Raw genomic sequence first — 23,010 nt, forward strand, 5'->3', positions numbered from 1 at the left:
GACGATCTAGACTTCGCAGATGATCTGGTTCTTCTATCGCAATTGCAACAACAAATGCAGGAAAAAACGACCAGTATAGCAGCAGTCTCAGCAGCAGTAGGTCTCAATATACACAAAGGGAAAAGCAAGATTCTCCGATACAACACAGCATGCACCAATCCAATCAAAATTGACGAAGACGATTTGGAAGATGTAAAAACCTTTACATATCTGGGCAGCATCATTGATGAACACAGTGGATCTGATGCATATGTGAATGTGCGGATCGGCAAAGCAAGAGCAGCATATTTACAACTGAAGAACATCTGGAACTCAAAGCAACTGTCAACCAACACCAAGGTCAGGATTATCAATAAAAATGTCAACACAGTTCTATTGTATGCGGTGGAAACCTGGAGAACTACGAAAGCCATCATCCAGATGTTACAAATGTTTATTAACAGTTGTCTACGCAAAATACTTCGGATCCGTTGACCAGACACTATTAGCTACAACCTACTGTGGGAGAGAACAAACCAGGTCTCAGCAGAGGGAGAAATCAGGAAGAAGCGCTGGAAGTGGATAGGACATACATTGAGGAAAGCACCCAACTAATTCACAAGACAAGCCCTCACATGAAATCCTCAAGGCCAAAGAAGAAGAGGAAGACCAAAGAACACATTACGCCGAGAAATGTAGATAGACATGAGAAGAATGAACAACAACTGGATAGAACTGGAAAGGAAGGTCCAGGACAGAGTGGGTTGGAGAATGCTGGTTGTTGGCCTATGCTCCATCGGGAGTAACAGGCGTAAGTACGTAAGTAAGCTTTTTATTAATTTGTTTTAAAACGAAACGGATGTCCACACAAATTTTTTATTAATTCTTAGACTTTCGAACTAGAATCAAATAGTTATCTAATGCTCACAAGTTTACAACAGTTCGTCAACTGAAGTCATTTCGTGACAAGATGTATTCCAAAAGTAAACTAATCTGTATAACTTGTGAAACTAAGGCTTTTGTATCAACTGAGAAATAATCCTGTCTTATGAATGAATGAATACGAATTTCCCTAGGTTAATTATAAATTATTGAGTTAGCAAAACATGACAGCGTAACTTACTGAAAATTAACAGATCTCAACTGATCGGTCTTTATCACGGTTATAATATTTATTTTCGCAGTACACTATCTATCAATCTATTTTCATTGTCAAATCAATTATATACACTTTCAGTTAGGCATAAAATGAGATTCAGAGCAATGATACATTCATCAACATTAAAGCTTTTGGTCATCAAAAAAAAGATAAATGTTTGATGGTATTTTCACCATGGGTAGTTGTTCAGTATTCAAATGAAATTTCAACGGTATATATGTATGTATATATCATTTCAATGAGAGAATATTAAATGACAGTTTATTTAAGAAGTGATGATAACCATATCATGTTTATGTCTAAAGGTACGATAAGAAAAATGACTGGAATAAATGATTCTTGTCTACCATTTATTTAATGAAAAATACAAAAAAGGAGTAATAACGGAAGTTTCAACACTATAATGTATGAGAAAGAAAACGGTGCTTAAAAGATTAAACATACCTTCCTGGAGTACTGTGCTGTTGTACTTGATAAGATCGTTGAAATGATGAACTTGTACTTAAATATTGTTGTGTTTCCATATTTGGTGATCGTCTTGGTACTGAATGACTTGGTGAAATTAGATTTCTAGAATCATTTATATTTTCAATACGTTGATGTCTTTCATCAACTAAACTCATTGCACGTCTAAGACTAGCTAATTCTTCTCTTGCTGTTTGTAAATCATTTTCAAGTTTTTTTTCACGTCTAAAAGAGTCATGACTATTTTCAAGACGAACTGAAACAGCGGATTGTGCCTTAAACAAATAATAAAGTTGAAAAAGAGTTAAAAGTATAAATACGTTAATTGAATTTCGAAGAGGTGAATGAAAGTTTACTTTTGACATATGGTTATGTAATAAATTTAATAGTGATTGTTATTTTTACTTAGAGTGATTCTAAACACTATTGCATATTCGAGAAGGTAAATTGTATATTCATTTCTGGTTTCTACCTTATTATCATTGTTAAGTTATAAGGCAAGGTTTGATATGTACAGTCAACAAAATTGGAAATGGGGCAACAAAAAACTGAAAGTGTTGATTAAAGATAAGGTTTTACTGTTAATTCGCTAAAATAGGAACTCGAGCCGATCAACTCTGACTAAGTTCCTCGATGCTATTAGGATAGTGGTGTAAACGGAATTTTTCGGCCTGCATCATAAAAGGGTCATGAAAGCAGTCGAATGACTTTTAGTCTTTTAGTGTATCTGCAGCTGTGATGGAAAGAAAGATTTACAAAAATCAGCTGAGAAAATAATACCATTGTATTTAGTAGTAAATAACTGAAATTGTGACTGATGAATTTCTATAATGATGGGGTAGAAATATTTATTATCGTTCTTATTGAACTTTTGTTGTACTTCAATCCAAATGGACTGAACCTAAAAATCTGAACAACTGAATTCTAATGCACGGGAAATTAAAAACCTATCTACTAAATAACAGCTTACCATAGTTTTATGTAGGAAATGTTAGTATCGGATATACACTTCACATAAAAAAATAGACAAGAACCATATAAGCTAAGATACCGGGTTCGAGTCTCGAAGTGAACATCAACTCTGGGATGCAGGTACATCCAGCTGCCGAGTCCCGAATAGGACGAGACGCACGTCCTGGATTCTGCTGCTAGCCACCAACCATCTTTACTTATAACTAAGATATGAGTTTCGAATTGATGAAAACTTACTTCAAGTGACAAAATCTTTATATTGATAATTCCGAAAATACCAAATGAAAAATTTCAATTTCTTTTGTTTTAAACCTGAGTGTTAATCGATATATAAATGGAATATGAATATGCTAAGGGAAATTGCTGTAAGATATAATACACTACTTACAAGTAGTTCTAATTAAAATGTCAAATTTAAAAGATAGCTGTTTTTCTATGAATACGTAATTTTCTACGTCAACCAAGTACCACATCAAGTTACATATAGGTATTTAATTGTCTGTCAGTGATGTAATAAACACCAGTTCAGCCGTTTTGCTCCTAACTTTGTCATTAATGAGGATGTAGTGCTTAAAAAAAGTAAAGTCCACATAGTGATAATTTACGGGATTAGAGGGACGAGACTAGATAGAACCAATATATACAGTGGATAGTATAAAAGAAACAAAGTGTTTTGTAACAAGTATGTGTTCATTTCATATGATTAGTTTGGTTTAATAGGAAAATAATCCAATCTATTAAATCATTTTAGTGTGTGATTTCTGTCAGAAAAGTTTTCCTTTTGAATTTTGGTTAATTTTAATATGTTGGTTGCGAAGCTGTGAAGTCAGTCAAATTTCCTGAGGCTGTTTTTGGCTAACGTGAAAAAAAAACATTCCTTTTACCAAAATATCAAGAATAGTATCTGTATATTAATCCTTGATTTCAGTTGATTCAAATTTATTTTACGACTTCTAAACCAATGAATAAATCAATCTTAAACCAAATTTCTTCAGGGAAATATCTTATCTATGTGTGTATCTATCTAAAGAAAAGTGATTCACAAGTTCATTTCAAATTGTACAATCTCTTAACTTACCAGTTATGTATAAAATACGAGGTGTCTGTATTAGGACAAGTGTAAATATCGATAGAAATAACTATAGTTAGGGGGAGATTTTGATTGCATGAAAGGAATATTACAAAGATGAATCATTAAATACATAATTATTTAGTGTTTTCACTTTAAATGAATAGGTTTTCGCTTTAGTATTTTATGATGTAGTCATTATTAACGAATTATACAGCAACGGAAATGAGGAGATAAAACATGGCCGTGCTCAGTATACATGAAATCCAATAGGCACAAGCTGGATGGAAAAGATTACCTTCAGGAAAGGTGCTGTTGTAACCTGATCATGAAGAAGAAACTGCTTCACACACTCAGGGAGTTCCTCTGATGCTGTCCAAAGAAGCATCAGAAGCACTTATAGGATGAGAAACTCGTTAACTCAGAATTATCAATGCATCGTTCAAAACAAGGAAGGAGGGGATCACAATGAATTTCATCCATTGTTATGGTTACAAACCCTAAAACATCCGTTCCATTTGAAGTATTTTATAAAAAAGAAATTTACAATTTATAAGGCAAAATAAAAACAGAGGTGATTCATTCGAATCAATATTTTGGTGTAGTTCAATGTCATTCAGATTTATAAGAAAGTCTGTGTTTTTATGCAAATGCACATATGAATATGTGCATCTGCATGGGTATGTGTAGCCACATTAGTTGCCTGCATAACGAAATACAATAATAATACTATTAATGAATATATGTTATTTCTGTTAGTTATATTCTATGACCATAAAATGAACATTTTGCTTGTGTATTCCGTCATTCTTTGTATGCTTTGGTTTCATTGTTATCAATCAATTCTTTTGTGTTTCTTTATGATGACTACAGTAACAACTATGGATCGGAATCTCAACTCCAAGATTATTACTACCGGAACTTAAGGATCTTATACATGTGCGATGATGTTTAAATGCAACATAAGGTATTTGATCTTTACACTCAGTGATTACTGTGTGGTAAGTACTATGATATTTGTTTATTCCTTAATGGTGACGGAATTCTTTCGACCAGGTTACAGTATGACTACTAGTGTAATCGAATTACCATCGGCTACACAATATTTTGATGTCAGGTAGTTGGATACAATGGCTAGAGAACCCTATTGGATCTAGGTTTAGTGCTAATTGGTGCTCGCCTGTAATCACCAGGGTAATGATGTTTCATATATACACCTCGAAAATGTATTACTTGAATTCACAGAGGCGATAACACTAAGAGATTCGGATCACTATTGAACTTCTTTGTTGTGACTTGTGTCATGATCTTCTAATTCTGTCTCTTATCAAGAACAATCTATTACATCATAAAATAAATTTATGTTGTTTCATTTATTTGAATATACTAACTGGAAGTGAAGAAGAATAAATACAAAATAGAATGTAATGACCAACACATCTTAGAAGGATAGTTTGTTATTCGACTCCATTTTCATTGTGAACTTAATATCCTCGAAGACGTTGTTAAGAAAATTATAGGTATCTCTTTCTTAATGATAATCAATATGACTTCGATAAAGTGAATATACATTTTTGGCTTGATCACTGTTAAAATCGAGGCTTAACCCTCGACATTTATGCTTCAGCAATAAATCCTGACATCGGTGATCCTATTGGCGTTCTGTTCGTAAATTTTAATGTTAAATTGAAAATATGTTAGACATACGTCGATGAATTCTAACAAACTATAACTTAAAAGCTCTGTGTACGTTATGACATTTATGTCACTGAGGAGGAGCAGGATAAAGTGTCTTTTGTTAACTCTAGTTAAATTGACCTGAGTATGGCTGTAGCATAAAATGATATTATCAGTTCATCGTTGTTGATTTTAACTTTGAAAATCTTATCCAAAGATTGTATGGATGATTTAACGGAATGATCTAATGAGAATCCACCAAATATCTAAATGTTCTTGAATTTTCTATTGATAAATTTTACATTATGGTTCCAGAGAGTGATACAATTGAGTGTAGTGGGACATTTGTTTTGTGTAGATTTGGCTTACCATCATTGATCTTGTTTATATATTTTTCCTGCACTGATAAGATTTTTTAAAATTCTAGAAACCTGATTGTTCAGCTTTTTGACCGGATTATTGTCCATCAATTTGTATACATTTTCATTCTCAAATATCTCCTAGGTTTTCCTGGTATTTTTTCTGAGTCCTTGGTCCGCCAGAACGAAGAGATAAAACTGTGTAACCATCACATAATAGGCTCATCAAAGATTGCTCTTATATCAAAGACTAACTTATTTGTCGCTGATATCCTTCATAGATTGGGCTTAGTTAGAGTACTATTGAAAACTAATGAAAATTAAATGATTATATTGTCCTAATATGAGACTCCTCAGCAGTACATATCCTCTATTTTAATGAAATCTACCTCTCCCTTATGTGATTTTTTCAGAGTAACCGGTTAATCTTTATTTACACATCTAAACTAGTGGATTGATTACATATAAGTTTAAACAATATTTTATGTATGGGTAGGAATATTGCAGTCTAGTCAACAAGATCCAATCAATACTTAGAGATAGGGGAACATTGTTTACTGCTCAGAGAACAACTGGTGTACATATCTCAGTCCTATAGTTTAGTTTTGGGCTGGGTAGCTCAGAGATAATATCTCGGACTGCGATGCTGGGTGATGGAAGTTAAAATCCTACAGACATGCTTTTTAATTAGTTAGTACTATTTTGTTATGAAGGATCGTATGATTGGAATGGTAGCAAATGTATTTTTCTATTTTGAAGCAGATTTTGTTTTGTTTTACTGAACGAATAATGAGCAGTAATTCCATGGCACAGATTATCAACTATTCATGTGAAGCACGTTTTCTATAATTATGCATTATGTATTTGATTGATAACGCCTTCTTAATCAACTACTTTGTTACTACATGTTTTACGTCTGTACAAGTTAGTGTGACAATATTGGTATAAGTCTAAAATAATATTTGTCCGAGAAAACATCAAAATGGTTACGTGAAAAGGCTAATTTTTATACTTACGTCTGTGGTTCCACAGTCAGGATCAATAGTTAAATGAATTTGATTGAATTTTCGAGGAGCAACAGGTGGACGTTGTTTCAGTGTTGTCGTAAATACCGACTGATGTCGTGGAGGTGTTGAAAAAGAGGAATTGAATTTACTGGCACTTTTTCCAATATTATCTATTCGATCTGAATAAAAGGTTGAATGTTTGTGATAATTTGAGTGTAAAGAATCATTAAAATTATGTGCGTCAGTATTGTAACCAGTGACCGAAGCAGACCTACTACTCGGAGCATATCGATGATCTGGATAAACTTCATCATGAAACAATTGTTTTCGTGATGTTTGTGAAGAATAATATGGTTTGGAATTATAATGCGTATTAGATGGAGGAGGAAGACCGGCGGCCATATTCATACTTGTTAAGCGTAATTCTTCCAATAAACGATCAAGTTCTTGTGTTCCGGCCATGATGTTAAGATAACGTGCTGCTTCGACTAAATCTTCTGTTGGATAGAAAGTTTGTACAGGCTCTAGATACACCATATATTTGAACAAAAACGAAAGATATGTTATGTTCTCTCAATAAATATTCACTATTCAATTGATTGAATTTGTTATGGATAGATTTATTTACAGAAAATGCCTATGTACTGAAATATAATGATTTTCACAGTTAAATCAATAAGATGTAACTTCATGATATTGCAAAAAGTCAGGTCATTAGCTACTAATATGTTATTAGAAAGTTACATATTGTAACAAAACAGATCAACTGTACGAGATAAATGTCTGTGCCAGTTAAGATATGCTTAGGCAAATAGTGAATGCGAATACATTGTTAAAGATAATTATGGTGAACTAAGAATATGTTTTTTTAGTTTTAAGTAAACTGATCACTAGGTAGTTAAGTATCAACTGGATCATTATTGTAGACAGCGGTTATGTGAGTTACAGAAAATAGTTAGTATTTAAATCTAATCAATAAATTCAGACAACTGTGTTTGTGTTCGTTTTACAAATATGTAACAGAACATGGGTTGAATAAACAAAAGTTGACCTGATGAATAGTAAATTTAGGAAAAATCACTTTCATAGGACTTCTGAAGTCCACAGCTAAAGCTAGCCAGCGGGGAGTTAACGTTCGTACATACGTCACCGTTTGGTTTTCATGACATTGGAAACATATAAGCATGTTCGATAATTTCTACATTCAGTCATTTTTTTAAGTCTCTTCGGCTAGTGAAGATCAACATAAAACTAGGAATATATGCACGTTAGTTTGTGGAATATTCAACACTATCAACTGCCATCTCTTTACGTATATGCATGTATAATATCATATTCTGTGTCACAATTAGGATTGTTTATACAAGTCAATATATTTTTATACCTAATTAATATTAAATTAGCTATTTTATTAAATACTCATGATTTATGCTATGGATCTCAACTTTGATTTTAAAAAATACAGTGCCCATTGTTAGTGTACTATGATGAGATGAAATGTCTTAGTTTCCCGTTGTCGATTCTAAGGATTACAAATGATCAGTCTCTACTGGTATATAAGTATCTTGACAGAAGTAACACGATAATTTCATTTATTTGAAAGTCTTCATTAAGGTTGTAGTGTCCAGCAAAGGGATGCAATATATGTGTTCATTCTATTTTTGGCTCATTAGATGGGTAAAAAAACATCTGTGTTGAAGTCCATACTGAAACTCGAAACCGCTACCTTTTTTTTCCCACGCCAATAAATTATCGATTGAACTCCAGAGTCCAGATGGTCACTACCCTACCTAAGCCTGGTAAATATTTGTGTCTAAACGACCATACCAAAGTAATCCATTCCAGATATATATGTGACAGCAGAGATTACTACTTTGCAGTCCTTAATAGCATCAATGCGAACATGCAAACACGTTCGAGTGAAGTTCGGACACATTACACAAGTTAGTATCTGGATTTTGTAGATAAGGTCCTTTGCAAAAACAAACAAATAAGATTAATTCTAATTATATTATTAAGCGTAAGATTTCAAAAAATATTATCAACTTATATCGCAATTATAGATAGATAGAAGAATTATTAAGGTGAAATTAGAAACTGAATTTAAAGAGTACTATATAGGCTCAGAATGTTGGAAGTCTTATATGTATGATAGAAGTCCTAAGAATAATAGTCGTGATTCATAGAGGTTTGTCTATTATAGAGAGAGTTAAGTTCATGATAGGCAGAGTTCGTACAGCATCAAAATTCTAGGCAAACATAAAATTGGTCACTACTCAGTGCTTAGTCAGCCGTGGACAATAGTGTGACATCCAAACTGAATGAGAGATTATCACAATAGAGCGTGATATAATATCGGTGATGAAAATGTTTGTTTAGAAAGTAATGCGTTAGTGAGGAAAAATACCAGAATAAGAAAACTTCTCATCAGCCTCACTTAAAATTGATTAGAGATTCGCCTTGAGATGAATATTTGTACATAAAACAGTTCTAGCTACATTCATGATCCATTTATTTAGAAAGAGGCAATCAAAACGTGTTGTCTTTATTTTTATAAGGTTTCGAATAATCTGTGAATTGAAATCAATTACTTTGGTTCTGTCGCCTTAACTTGAGCGTCTCTGTGAAGGTTATTACTTAAGGTGTTTTACTACTCAACCAATAATACTTATTTCGCTTCTCCAATCTCTCAATTCTTGTTTTGTATAAATGACAGAAAATTAGTAGTTGGATAGATTTTGTTCAAGTAACACATTCTAAGTAGTTCAAATCAATGACGAAACTGTTATTTAATCACATTGGATTTACACCACCTCCCTAGCTTATGTAGATGAGCAATGTTTATTCCATTCATATTAATTACGGTCCAAGTTACATAGATTTCTTAAATCACAAGAAATTTATATGAACAAGTAGTAACTACCATTGATGTTTGGTTATGAGGATAACATTTTGATTTTTTGTGAACAGAAATTTGTCATGAGTGTGAATCTCAAAAGTAACAATGAGGTGTATGATAATGCATTCACCAAAAGACCCATAGAAGAAATATTGAATTTAAATTTTTAATATCATCTCATCATTATCATTATGCTGAAAAAATCGAATATCAACTAGTATGAATCTTAATTCTAAGTATTTATGCCTACTAGCTTCAGTTATCTCACATTAGAGAATGTTCCATGATGGTCAGCAAAATAGACTAATGGATAAATGGCAACGAGATTGTTAAAAGTCGATTAGCATTGAGAACCAGAAGAACATAACAGTTAATCATACGTGATAAAGTAGAGTAAATACATTTGTCCTGCAGGAAGCCGAAAGTAACCCGAATAACTCAGTAGTAAGCTCTTTAACCGTGACACGATTCAGAATATAATGTGAGGCATCAGTCCCTTGCTAATAAGTATTAACCTACCATAAAACTTAGTTCCATTGGATTCTGTTAGTCAACTTAAATCACTTATTACCAGGTAATTACCAACACAATTTTGAATCACTTGAACAATCCAACGCTGAATTCGATCAGGACCAAGAATCTGACACTATGATATTGGTTACTAATAAGTAGCTAATTAATGTTGATACATCGTTTTTATTGTTTCATAAACTGTCTTGTCATATCTACCTATTTATTTTTAGTTGAGAAATGAAAAAAACGACAGTATTCTTTTTACTAGTCTACTGATTTATTATAATCTAATCCCTGTAGTTCACATAAAAGTAGTGTGTAGTAGGAGCCTCTGCATCAGTAGACCTCAAAATACACAAAGGAAAAGACAAGATCCTCAGATACACCACGAAGAATACCAACCCAGTCAAATTTGATGAAGAAACTCTGGAACAGGAAGATACTGTCACTTAACTAGGGAGCATTATCGATAAACAAGGAGGATCTGATGCACACGTAAAGGTAAGGATTGGTAAAGAAAGAGCCGCATTCCTACAATTGAACAACATATGGAACTCGAAACAACTCTCAACCAACATCAAAGTCACAATCTTGAACACGAACGTCAAGACAGTTCTACTAAACGGAGCTGAAACTCCTAGAACTACTACAACCATCATCAAAAATGTAAAAGTTTTTGTAAACAATTATCTACACAAGATACTTAATGTCCGTTGACCATATACCAACAACAACAACCTACTGTGAGAGAAAACAAACTGGCTTCCATATGAAGAGAAAATTAAGAAAAGATGCTTGAGGTGGATAGGAAATACATTAAGGAAGTTAGCAAACTATATCACGAGGCAGGTGCTAACTTGGAATCCTGAAGGAAAATGAAAGAGAGGAAGACCAAGGAACATATTTCATCGAGAATTGTAAGCAAACATTAAAAGAATGAATAACAACTAGAAATAACTGGTAAGGATTTTTTAAGACGGAGTTGGATAAAAAAATACTTGTAAGTAGTCTATGTAGTTCATTACATATTTTTTCATTTGACTTTTTTTAAAAAAAAATATGAATTTAAATTATTACACATTTTGTTTTCATTCATTTTACATGGATTCACTAAAATATTGAAATAAGTAACATCTTTCTTTTTTACATAAGTAATAATTCTTAACTTTTAACTAGACAATAATAGACAGTGTCTGAATAATATTTTATTATGTAAAATATTCATAATAAATTTTTCATTGATTTTTCTTTTCAATAGTTACCATGTGTGTTATTTATTGATTAGTCGGTTTTGTTTTCTCTTTTGAAAAATTCATATCATTCTATTGATGATGATAATAATGAATATAATCAACATTTTTTAAAAAAACAACAGAGAAATTTCGCTTTTTGTTTTATTCAATAGTGAATTTACTATTATTCTATATTACGTTTGTTGATTAAATTCAATTTGACACCTAAATAGAATGTATTTATTAAAAGAATGATGAATATCAGAAGAGGTTTTTATGGATATGGTTGAGATCATGAGTCAATTGAAGCTAGACAATCATAGAAAATCTGGAAGAACTAGACGGCTATTTTGTCTTATTCTAGAACTCTTTAACAGTACACATCCACGATCCCACCTCTCAAGATTCGAACCCAGGACATATCGGTCTCGCGTGCAACAACTATGGGATATGATAAAGTTTATTTTTATAAATCTATTAAAACTATACAATAATTATTTCATAGTTCTCAAAAAAACAGCCTTTTATTTGTGAAACTATTGATTTTAATATAGGCGTTACTTTTAAATGAATTAATGTAACATAACCCATTGTATCATTGAATAAAAATAATAAAGAGAATTCAGAGAAGAAAATTATGTTTTCGACAAAATCATTTATTCAAGCTTTACATTCTTATTTATAGTTGTATGGTAAATATATGTTTATGGAAGGATAGAAAAGGTTACATCATAAAAGGATTCGAGACTAATTATTAAATGATGTGACGCAATAATCTAGCGGCTAGATAAGAAGGATGAAAATAATTTATGGGTGAAAATTATGAAAGATAAACATAAGGGATATAATAATAAATAAATAATAAATAAGTTGACTCATGATCTCAACCATTGAAATAACTAAATAATAATCAGAAAGAAAGGTTTTGTGGAGATTTTACTAAATTTAATAGTTGAATTCATGAGTCAATTGAAGCTCACTAGTGACTGTCTCCAAGAGGTATTTCCTGGAGTTCTAGTGAAAAGCAGTGACCAGTGGAGTTCAAAAGGGTCTGTTGTGAAATAGTAACTCACTGAAGATAATGGTGGACGGTAGCTCAATTTGGTGGATTGGTTGAGTTAGACATTAACACAGTTGGATGCCAGCCGGCTCACTGATCTTAAAGTTAAGCAATCGCTCGCGAGACCTATCGGTCTCACAGGGCAGGATCGTGGATGTGCACTGCTGAGAAGTCCCACACCATGACAAACCATTCGCCCAGTGCTTCCAGGTTTTTCATGGTGGTCTAGCTCCAACTGACTCATGAATAATAATCGTGGAAAATTGTTAAAGGATAATAATATGTGCTTATGGTTTACAGTTACAAAACACTAAAGAAGAGAAATAGAGCCAAAGAAAGATGAGAGGTTGGACGTATCGTCTTTGTACGCAGACTTCGGAATTGAATTGGTGGATCGCTAATGCCTCAGCAGTGCATGGGTTTTTGACTCGACCTTCCTTCGATCCATTTCCTTTGATTGTGCAAATTATTTTAAAAGAAGATTCCTTAGGAGAGACATGACCAAAGTTGATTAGATGCTCTTGTATTGAACTTGTAACTGTTTTGCATTCTCCTTTTTAAAGCCCCACCGAGTAGTGTTCTGAGATACGTTTAGAAAGTGATCCTTCTACAGACATATATTTCCCATACAAATATAAATACGAATGTACAGCTTAAGTATATAATTTCGTTGAAAAGAAAATTTTCTTTGCTCACTTCTTTCTTTTTTTACTCACGGTAAAATACTTGTTAGATAGATTGGTTATTTAATTTTTCAGTGGTTGAGATCATGATTCAATTGAAGCTAGACCACCATGGAAAACCTAGAAGCACTGGACGGCCGTTTCGTCCTATTGTGGGACTCTTCAGCAGTGCGCATTCACGATCCCGCACCCCGCGGGATTCGAACCCAGGATCTATCAAATATAACTACTGAATTAATTGTCCTGATAGTTTAGATTCAATTGTTTCCTATCATACAGTTCATATATATTCTATGAACTGAATGAATTTCTAACGGTGACACTGTGTGAAACGAGTTCAATTCCAATAAGAAGAATCATTTCTATCAAGATTCAAGGTGTAGTTTCATTTCTTGAAGAACTCTTTGTCAAGTATTGCTATTTACCGATTTTCTTTAAACACTGGACATCAAAGAAAATGTAATTTAATTTTAATCAATTTGATAAATAAAATTTAGTCACCAATTAACAATAGATATCATGACTCTGGTGATCAACTCTAATGAAATAATAATCGATCAATGGATTTCTAGTCTCTCTGACCTTACAGTTTAGAAAAAATCTCTGAGCGTATGTAAGGTTAAACGTTTTTCCAATCTTCATTAACATTAATTAATTAATCAGAACTCATTCAAATGAATTGATTAAGAAAACAAAGTGGTGAATATTGCTTGGATAGTCACATTGAACAATTGTAATGTTCAGCATCAAACTTAGATAGATATTTTTTTAATAAAATTAGAATATCCTGACTTGACATTTTGATAAACTACACATTGTCATTATTTACCATTAAAAAAACACACACACTCATAATACAATCCTGTAAAGTGTGAATTGGTGAAATGTATAAATGTTTTTGGAAACATACATCTGCAAAAAAAATAATCATTAAGCTGTATACTATTCAGTTTAGCTGAATGTTTTTTTAACTGTTAGACGGAAAACAACTTATTTACGTCATTTCTTGTTAGCCAATGTTCAATAGATATTATATGGTACATAGTAATAACTTAAAGAATAAAACATTCAATTTTTAACGTTTACAATAAGATTCAACTTAATCTATCTCATTTTGTTTAGTTATTAGGTATCACTAACCAATCTTAAAGATTTACAGCATGGGTTTGTAAATCAATATTTGATTAAAAAGTTGCATTAATTAATTATTTAACTAAAGAGTTTGTGGAGACTTATTTTAACTCAGTTTTCTTTCTGATTTGATGTTAACATAGTAACCAATTAAAGCGTACGAGTACTTACTTTATAGCTATTTGATTCAGGCAGGCAATCCATCACAGAGTTTAGGTCATATAACCAGGTTACAGTGATAAGTCATGACTAGAAGTATTAAACAATGTTGAGAGTGAAACATTTACAAACCAGTGAGAATAATTAACATCACATTATTCTGCTCATCGGCTGATATTAGAAATATGAATGATTTTCTACGTTTGAGGATAACCATCTTTCTTTTAATTACCAATAAAAGTGGAATATCTAGCATTTACGAGAATATTTCAGTACATTTATTGTACCAGAGTTGTACATAACAATGTTCCTTCTACTGTGGTTTTCTTTATTTCGTCTAAATCTACCTACAGATTTTTTCTGTTAACAAGTTATTGTAGAGCATTCGAACTTGGTGGATGAAAAAAATTAAGTGAAAGTTGGGGATTGAAGTGAATTCCTTAGTGAAAATCCTTATTTCATATGCAATATTCACTGACTAAATGAATGTGAACATATTGAACACAGAAGCGGATAAATTACAAATTTGTGGACACGTGCCCTATCCTTTTTTCTAAAGGTTGAGCCTGAAGAGTTTCAAACTATAACAACATACCTGTTTAGTGCAACCTGATTTTCGATAGTTCCACAATCTCTATCAGTTACTGCTGAAAATCATTTTTAGGTCATGACCAACTTGATTATCTAAGTAGAAAACAGTTAAATACCATAGCCATTCTTAATACATATGAGTCTTCCATTATGCATGAACGACCTTCAAACAAAGTAGTGTTCATTGTGAATTATACGAATTAAACTGGAGACATTTTCATCTACGAGTCAGACAAAAAACCACACAAAATAGTAGAACTTCGGAAGAGTGTTTTAACCTATTGTAGTATTTCAAACCACTCGTTTTATCCAAGTAGACATTGTAAACTTTTCCTAAATCTTCGCTTTTGGTCGCTTCGCTTGAATAATAATTTGCATTTAGACAAAAATTAAATAAAATATCTAGGTTTAATTCTCTAAAGACAACCAGTAATTTATCCGTAACCTGCGTTTTCCAAATTTTCTTTTAACTACCTCATCACTATACAGTATATCACTTTAAATAGATAACTATTTTGTTAGTAAGTTTATGGATTATGAGATCCCCAGCATACTAATTATTCGTAAAAAGCAGATAGTAACAAGTGCAAATTCAGTAGTCATGTAGATATTTGTGTATCAGACTACATTCACACTACTTCTACATGATTTAATAGCCAGTGATACTTTACAACCGCACAATATGGAAATAGATATAGAGAGAACTTGAAATCAATTATCATGCAGTTGTTGAAAACTATGTGCATTATCTAAGAGCTTAAGACTAAGATAAATAATCTGTAACTTCAGACTAACTTTTTAGTAATAATCATTTGAGTTCAGTTGTCATTATTAAGTCACTACAAAAAGATAGAAATACGATCGAGTACAAAACCCCTTTCTGATAACAATTATCATATGCTGACTAATAACTGGCTTCAAGAGGTATTTCCTGGAGTTCTAGTGAAAAGCAGTGACCAATGGAGTTCAAAAGGGTCTGTTGTGAAATAGTAACTCACTGAAGATAATGGTGGACGGTAGCTCAATTTGGTGGATTGGTTGAGTTAGACACTAACACAGTTGGATGCCAGTCGGCTCAGTGATCTAAAAGTCAAGCATTCTCTCGCGAGATTGATAGGTCCTGGGTTCGAATCTCGCGGGGTGAGATCATGGATATGCTTTGCTGAGGCCTCCCATACTATGACGAAACGGCTGTCCAGTGTTTTCAGGTTTTCCATGATGGTATACCTCCAGTTGACTCATGAACTCACCTTTTAAATTTCTATGCACACCTTTTCTACTTTTATGGTTATCATAATTGTCTAGCAGTAAATTTGTAGAAATAAGTGGATCCAGTTTACGTAACTAATCTATGTACTCCAGTAGTGAAACATAATTAAAATAAATTAATTTTGGAATAAAAATGTGTCAAATTACAATACATGTATATCACTTGGGATAAAAAACGCTGAATTCATACCAAAGTATGCAGGATCGAACATTTTAGTTAAGAAAAGTTCAGTGTGTGTGCCCGTATGACTTGTGCACTTTGTAGTCTTTTATTTAGAACAGTAATTTATCGATTGAACTAACTGAATTTTGTGTGTGCGTAACAAAACACACAGGACCAATGTTATTCGCCCAAAAATTAATGTTTAGTGAAGGTAAAGAGCTTTCTCCTAGTAAAATGTTTACATATTATTTAACGATCAATAATGCTTACTGTGGGAAATTCACTTAAAACGTCTTAAGATCGATTTGAACAATAATATCAATTAAAAACACTTTATCCCATTCTGTACAATAATATAAATTCAACAAGAAAGTGTACAATGGGTTTCTTGTAATAAGGTGCTCTTTTCGTAGACCGTCAATCTTATTTTAATAATAATGGTTTATTAATAAACAATTGTTTCGTCTAAACGGAGCATCTGACATAAAATACAAAACAAAAATAAACTTACAAAGTTTCTCGGTAAGTAATTAATTATGAAACTGTCGTAAACCAGGTCAAATTATCAAAATGTTGATAGCCTTGTTTACTAATGAAATACACTTCACGAATTGTCTGTTCTTTTGATGAAATATTCCAGCTAACATTTTGGGAAATATGAAGTTCAAAGGTTCAGATGGCTTTGTCGTGAAGCTTCGAGTTTTCATTTAAGGAAACATCTTTAGAAGCCTACATCACAGTTAGTTTCTACAAAATGTTCCACAAACCCCAACGACTTTGTTGTATGTTACTGACTGTCATCGCAGGTTATTGGAACTACCAAGTACCTTAGCATCTGCAAATGAATTATCACCAAGTGGTGACCAACATCATGTTTGTCTAATCATTTCATGCTGATAGAACTCTACCTACCAACTTACAGTATGACCTCTGGTGTAGATGACTCAATATCGTGTAGATTATGTTAAGATATAAGTTGGTGGAGAGTGGTGAGATTAAGTCATAGACTATGAAGCTTGGTGACATGGGTTCGAATCTCACAGGAAGTATCGGTATTCTCAAGATGACAAGTACTCCCGCCTGATGAGCGACAACTAGCATGAAACACCAAGGTACGAGTTTTTTTGCTGACCACTATCAACCGCCTAACAAAAAAATATTGTTTTCCAAATAATTTGACTAGTTCCTCCCATTGTAAAATGTCTTGCTACTGTTCATAAGTTGGTTGGTTTTAATCATTCAGAAGTTGTCAACTATGTTAAACTTCTTAAATATCAACTATTTTCGGTTTAAAGTTGATAATTTGTAAAAAAAGCTTTAAATGAACTGAATATTCCCCATGGATCCTTAAACCTATGTTATTTACTGTCACGCTTCGACATTAATTGACAATGGTTTAAGCTTGTGGTGTTTGTAAATTGTGTTCATACATTAAGCTATTGATTAATTAATACCAGATGCTGTGCAGTTTAATTTATCCAAAATTTGATCTTTGATCAGTGTAAATGGAATCACAAAAAATCAGTGTATTAAGACATGGTTTCTGAGTTACTTTTGATATCAACTAAATCTTTATCTGCCATAAATATTTACTCTCTCTTCTTGAACCGAGTCACTTCGATTTGTGTGGTAAAATCATCAAAATAGTAATGTCAGTTTTTTTCACTCATAACAATGTATACATTTGAAATATTGGTTTTCACTAACTTTTATAAACTACTGAATATCGAAGCCAAAAGCGATATATGTAAGAACCCTTCAATCCGAAGTTTCATTGAAGTATCTCTCGTTGACAAAATCTGAAAATGTCTGTTGACGCAATCAACTTAACATTTTGTGCTTTATACTATTTATTAGTTTCCTATATTCAGGTACATGTGATGTAATGGGGGTGGACTAGTGAGAAGTCACAAACTACGACAAAAAGGCTATCGATTTGCCCGTAAATACTTTCTCAATGACATTTATTCATACTGAAAACTAAATTCAAACTACATAACGCGTTAACAGTATAATGGTTTAAGAGGATCAGTATATTTGTATAATAGATTATGTCATAGAAAATGATAAGTGAATAAGAGATTACTTGGTAACAAATTTTAGTATAAAATATAAAATATACCTACAGAGGTAATCACTTCCCAGTTTTGAATAATAAATACGCTATGAAGCATACTCTTACTAAATTGGGATCTAAGTATCAAACATTATGATTATTCAAATCTTAATATATTTTGTAATTTTATATGATTGATATCCAGCTTATTTACAACTTAATGGGGACTCACTAAAAAAAGAATGATCATAATTATAAAAATAAACAGTTAAAAACGAAGTGGACGCTGATTAAAAGGTCTCGTTGTTAATTTAATCAATGTAATTAACTAATTCACAATCTAGCTAGGATCGGTTTTAACATACATGATTATTCTTGAAATATACGAATTGTCGTTAATTAATAAACAGAATTATATATATTTTTGATTAAGTTTCTGAATTTTCTGGTTATTGAACTATGAACCTATCCAACTAAACTCTGTCCCCCCACTAACCAATCAGATTGGAGATAGAGTCAAGTCAATACCTTGATCAATATCACTAATGATATAACTAATGATGAAGTCACGGTTTTATACATGTATGACGCCAGTGGATAATGGTATTTTTCACTTATTAAAATTTCAGATTATGTTTGCTTGCAATAAAGAAATGAAGAAGCAGAGCGTTTCATTACAAATCTCTTTCATACAGCCTGGCGATTAAAAAATCACTCTTGATATATATATGATTATTTTCAGTACTTAATTGTGAAATCGATCAATTATATTTGGATCGACCTTAAATCTAGTTGGTTGTACATTTCTACAATAACCTGAAGAAATGTAAGGTAATTGTTCCAAGTAATTACCATAGAGTAGATGTTCCAATTTATTATGCGCCAACTGGGCAGTATGCGCTCATTAATGGATTCATAGAAAATGAACACAGAAAATCTTAGGTCTAAACCAAAACCCAATAGTTCACATTATCAACTTCTATTAGTTCATGGTGCAAAACAACTAACATTTTAAACAGCTGATAGATAACTGCTTTACTGCTATATGTTTACTTCGTTAGTCAGCTAGCATACATGTACGTTTGTGTGTGTATATACATGAGTTTTGTTATATTTACTATAGTTCAGTTAAACAAATGCGAAAGTAATAAACAGTGAATACTGCAAGTATATTTGCATTTTCTTCACATCACAGACTGACTTCAGCAAAACAATTACTGACAACTGGTGGATATTAGGCTACTGTTACATCACAACAACGACTGAACCAAAGACGTAACCAAGCAGCTTTCAATCTTTCGGTGGAGGGCAGTAATTTAGGCCACTGAACAGTCAGTCAATGAATTATATTTGTAACAAAGTAACAAGGTGTTTGCAACACATAGATTCTGAAATTATATACTTATAACTTGCAGAATGTAAGCCCCAGTATTCTATTAGGGCTTCCTTAAAGACATAAGTTTCTTGAAGTTTAAAAAAATATATTCACCTAATATAGGGTAAACATAATCTATTTTAATTACTCACGGATGAAGTTTTGAAAGACGAATGACGTGTGTATTTTAGCTTGATTATCAGTAATATGATGTGTGAAGCACAAGATAATAATATATTCTGAAATTCAGTTACTACTAAAACTCCAGTAAGAATCAATTTCTTCTGAGCACATGATCTACTTGTAAAAAAACTTATTTTAACAATAAAACGATAAATAATCACTTCAATTTTATAGACCTGAAGTCCAAGTGATTGAATTTGACCTTTGGCGGCACGTATTGTGTGTAACTTAGAAATACAATTCAGTTGTTAAACTGAAAGAAAAACAATGTTATGCCCGTCGAATCTGCAGCTCAATAACTGAAAATCTTACTATGAATCTTACAAGATATACTTATTAAGATAAGCTTAAATGAAATATAGTAGCTATTTTTAAACTGAACAATCGTCACAGATATACTGCTGTAATGAAGTTAGTGATTATGTGCTCAATAGTGATCACTTTTGATAAGTATTCTAAGGTATGCGGTGTGAAGACATGACGATCTGAATTCAACAAGGTTGCAAACAATGTACATATCACCGGAGGCAATGTATGGTAGTCACGCAATATCACCAAAGTCAAAATGTGAACCTCTGAATTCTGACTTAGTGGTTTAAAGTTAATAATTAAGCCTAGAGACTGAAAACGAGTGAACACCTTTAGAGTCTCGAAATTGGACAAAAAGGCTCTCATTTATTTCCTAGTTTTCAATCGTTGTCTACATGAAATTAATCTCAGACAAACGGTTTCTTCATAAATGATAATGAGTCGTTATAAATAAAAAAGTAAGTGAATTCTAGAAGTGCTCGAGTAAAACTGTAATGTATAGAATCTGTCAGCAATTCATCTTATAAAGCCATCGAAATGGTTACACACTGATTTATTCAAGATTTTTATGTTTTGAAAAAAAGTCAAAGGTAAGAAAATTCTTACTGAACACTCTATACTACATATTCTAGTACTACGAACATAGATAAATCATCAAAGAAAAATGGAACCTTGCTATAAACAATCATCCATTAAATTTGGCCAATCTCTAAAAGTTATGAAAAAATGGAACTAAAAATAGATGGGCTGTGAAATGAAGAAAAATCAATTCATTTAACTTAGAGAACATTACACATAACTGAAAATATATGATTATTTTCTACTAAATGATCTATTTACCTTGATTACTCTGTGCTCTTGTCACTGACTAGTTAAAATAGGTGAACTTGTATCAAATTGTAGTCACTAAATTCTAAATTTGTTTAAATTATGAAGTAGTGAGATGAAGGATAATTGTAATGTACAAACATTATAAGCCTTTTGATGGAAGCTTTTAAAGATCACAAAACTCAATGGACTAAGATGCTTTATTATACAATTAAGAATGAAAGCCTATGGTGATCTGAATAAAGTTTCCTTTGATGTTTTTCGTGAACAGTGTGACATACCCTTGAGATGAATTAGTTTATGTGTTATTATAATGACCTGTATCTTTTAAAAACCTTATCCTTGTCACCGTCATCATCTTCCACTTACTCAAATTGTTTTCAAATGGTTTTTGTGTAGAAGATTTCTTGATACTGTAATATACCAATATTATTTTTGTTTTCGTAGTAAACAATACCGATTTCTACGTCAGACGTCTTAAATTCAACAAAAAAACTTCATAATATTATTTTTGTTTTCAATAGGTAAGTAAACACAAAGTGAATAAATAAATCCGAGATTAAAAAAAAACATCAACAGTCAATATTTAGAACTCAGTTTCGACTTTAAAATGAGCAGTTATGTAGTACAGCATTATTTTTTACAGGAAATCACATTTGATGTCTTTATAAAATGAGTATTTAATGAGTTTCTTTGTCTGATGAAAATGAAGAAGAAAACCAGACCAAATTACAAGTGATCGAATATTCTTACATAATTATAATTTTATTATGATTTTTAGGGAAATATACCAGTAAAAATGTAAAAAAATACATTACGTCGGGAAATAGAAACATATGTGAAAAAGATGAGTAACAACTGAAAAGAGCTGGAAAGGATTGCCCAGGAAGGGGTTGGATGGTGAGTGCTGGTGGGCGGCCTATTCTCCTCCACGAGGAGTAACAGGCGTAAATAAGTAAGTACCAGTGAAAAAAATGTGCATGAAATATATTCAATTTGAAAATTTCACATCATTTGTTTCCACAATTTGTACACTTTATTCTTGTTCCATCAATTGGATAAAAATGGTTATAGATAATAATTTATTACAACACAGTCTGATATGTATATCAGCACGTGAATTTATTATGAAGAGATTATTAGTATCATAGTCAACATTGAAGGTCTTGATGTGTTAACCAAAACTTAAAACCGACAAGCGGACTGTTCATGGATGATTGAGAGCTTTTTACTCTGTACTTTTTGTGCAATGAAGAATGAACAACAGATATTTAGAATCCATACTTAATAACAATATGGGACCATTTTCTAAGTCATCTATCGTAATTCATCCAATATAACATGAACACAAAGTGAATAAACACTATTTTATCCTCTTTTGTAGTGTGATATTCGAATCGTAGAAAAGATAAGTATGTTCACATTACGAAATCCCAGGAGTACATTTAAAAAAATTATTTTTTTCTAAAATCTAAGCTATAAAGTAAATAATACGTTAACTTTAAACAATTAAATCTCTTTCAAATGACTGCTCTTTCAATCTTAACTTATAGATGACATCATTTTACTTTCACAAGAGATGACAATCATTCGATAAGTACATAATTATTCATACACAATACTAGTAATACACCTTTACATCAATTTACATTTATTTAATCTTGTAACAGAGGCATCTTGAAAAAAGATTATTAGTGTATAAAGCATATTATTCAGTACAATATAACATTAAACGAAGAAGTCGAGGGAATTATGAAGCCATGGACAGTTCATAATAACAATCGCTCATAATTTAAAACAAATTGAAAAGTAGATTTCCTTAATTTAATTTATAACCTGTAATGTCAAATGAATAGAGAATATGATTAGTGG

The 23,010-nt window shown here is 32.0% G+C and overlaps 1 protein-coding gene across 1 annotated transcript in view; it reads right to left on the reverse strand.

The window, feature by feature from the left end:
* Positions 1-23,010, reverse strand: part of MS3_00002238 (uncharacterized protein) — a 165,928-nt gene that overhangs the window by 59,171 nt on the left and 83,747 nt on the right. Inside the window, exons 16-17 of the mRNA XM_051209811.1 lie at positions 6,697-7,211; positions 1,583-1,878 (exon numbers count right to left, since the gene is read on the reverse strand). Of these exons, the coding sequence (XP_051075272.1) occupies positions 1,583-1,878; positions 6,697-7,211 (811 nt within the window). The remainder of the gene's footprint in view (positions 1-1,582; positions 1,879-6,696; positions 7,212-23,010) is intronic.

The sequence above is a fragment of the Schistosoma haematobium genome, chromosome 1, assembly GCF_000699445.3.
Source record: "Schistosoma haematobium chromosome 1, whole genome shotgun sequence".
In the NCBI taxonomy this organism is placed as follows: Eukaryota; Metazoa; Platyhelminthes; class Trematoda; order Strigeidida; family Schistosomatidae; genus Schistosoma; species Schistosoma haematobium.